The 1,237-nt window shown below is 36.0% G+C and overlaps 1 protein-coding gene across 1 annotated transcript in view; it reads left to right on the top strand.

The window, feature by feature from the left end:
- The first annotated feature begins 488 nt into the window (after positions 1 to 488).
- Positions 489 to 1,237, top strand: part of LOC107729031 (MAM domain-containing glycosylphosphatidylinositol anchor protein 2-like) — a 74,480-nt gene continuing 73,731 nt past the window's right edge. The window contains exon 1 of the mRNA XM_016539380.1: positions 489 to 516. Within this exon, the coding sequence (XP_016394866.1) occupies positions 489 to 516 (28 nt within the window). The remainder of the gene's footprint in view (positions 517 to 1,237) is intronic.

Genomic DNA, 1,237 nt, shown 5'->3' with positions numbered 1-1,237 from the left:
CGTGAGTAACGCGTGTCCTTTCGTGTGTTCTAGCTCTTGAATATTTACATTGCAAAGGCTTAAACTTTTGTGATGAAGCAGCACTGTCAACTGTACGGGTGTCGTTCACTTTTGTTCACATTTATGTTCTCACTACATTGCACTGTTAGAATTTATAAAAATGTTACCGGCCATCTGGCGACTGACACAGTTTCATATACTCGCCAAAGCCGATTTTTACTCGCATTTGGCGCTTGGCGAGTGTTCATTTTAGGCCCTGGTTATATATACAGTATATATAGCTTTATTATTTTTAATTGAGTTTTAGTCAATTTAGTGCTTCAACTTATACATGGATAAATTACATTTTACTATATATTGACAAAGAAAACATATTTTAAATTAAAAAAATTTTTTTACTGTATTTTTGCTCAAATAAATGCAGCCTTGCTTAGCAGAAGAGACTTTATTGTATGATAGTGTGCATCTCCGGTCAGACCTGTGTCGATATGATTCAGACGTCAGATGCGGCACAAGGTGACTCTAATCTTTCATAAATCTGATGCTGAGCATCTCCGTCCGTGATTTGCTGCTCTTTCAGTTTGCTGTATTTGAGTCTTTTGTTTCTGCTTTCTTCATGTTCTTCACGTTCTCCTCCTCGGTTTAACCTGATAATGAGAAGATAAAACGCTCCGACTGCTCTTTCATTTGCCAGATAAAACTCAGCTGTAAACAGTCTGCATGCTGAATAAGAGGAGAGGAGGATCTGAAACGCCACAAACCACCGTCTATTCAAGTGTTTGTCTTTCCAGACGACCATCTTCTAATGAGTCTCTTAATGAGCAGCTCATTTTTATTTCCATCACGTCAGATTCAGAAACTCTGCTTAAAAACAACATCAAACTACACTGAACTTCTGTAACGAGAAACCGAGAGTGTGCAGTGAGGCTTTAACAGGATTTTATTGAATGGAGAATGTTAAGCTGCAGTATTATTGGTTAATTGGTTATTTTTCCCCTCCCACTTGGCCTCGATGACATCAGCAGAAGAGGAAAATGTCACAGTCATTATATATATATAGTGATGATGCTCACAAACGCCACTAATTAATATCTAAACTTCAACTTAAATCTCTGAATTAAAGGATTCATGTACAGTGATGCAGTCTTTATTATTTTTAGATTACTTTTTTTAGTTGTAGTTATTTCAGTACACCAAGTTAAACTAAATCAAAATGAGAAATATATATATATATATA

This window comes from Sinocyclocheilus rhinocerous, unplaced genomic scaffold (assembly GCF_001515625.1).
Source record: "Sinocyclocheilus rhinocerous isolate Xijiao unplaced genomic scaffold, SAMN03320098_v1.1 scaffold3779, whole genome shotgun sequence".
Classification (NCBI taxonomy): domain Eukaryota; kingdom Metazoa; phylum Chordata; class Actinopteri; order Cypriniformes; family Cyprinidae; genus Sinocyclocheilus; species Sinocyclocheilus rhinocerous.
The sequence above is the reverse complement of the archived record's forward strand: the minus strand, read 5'-3'. Positions and strand labels throughout refer to the sequence as shown.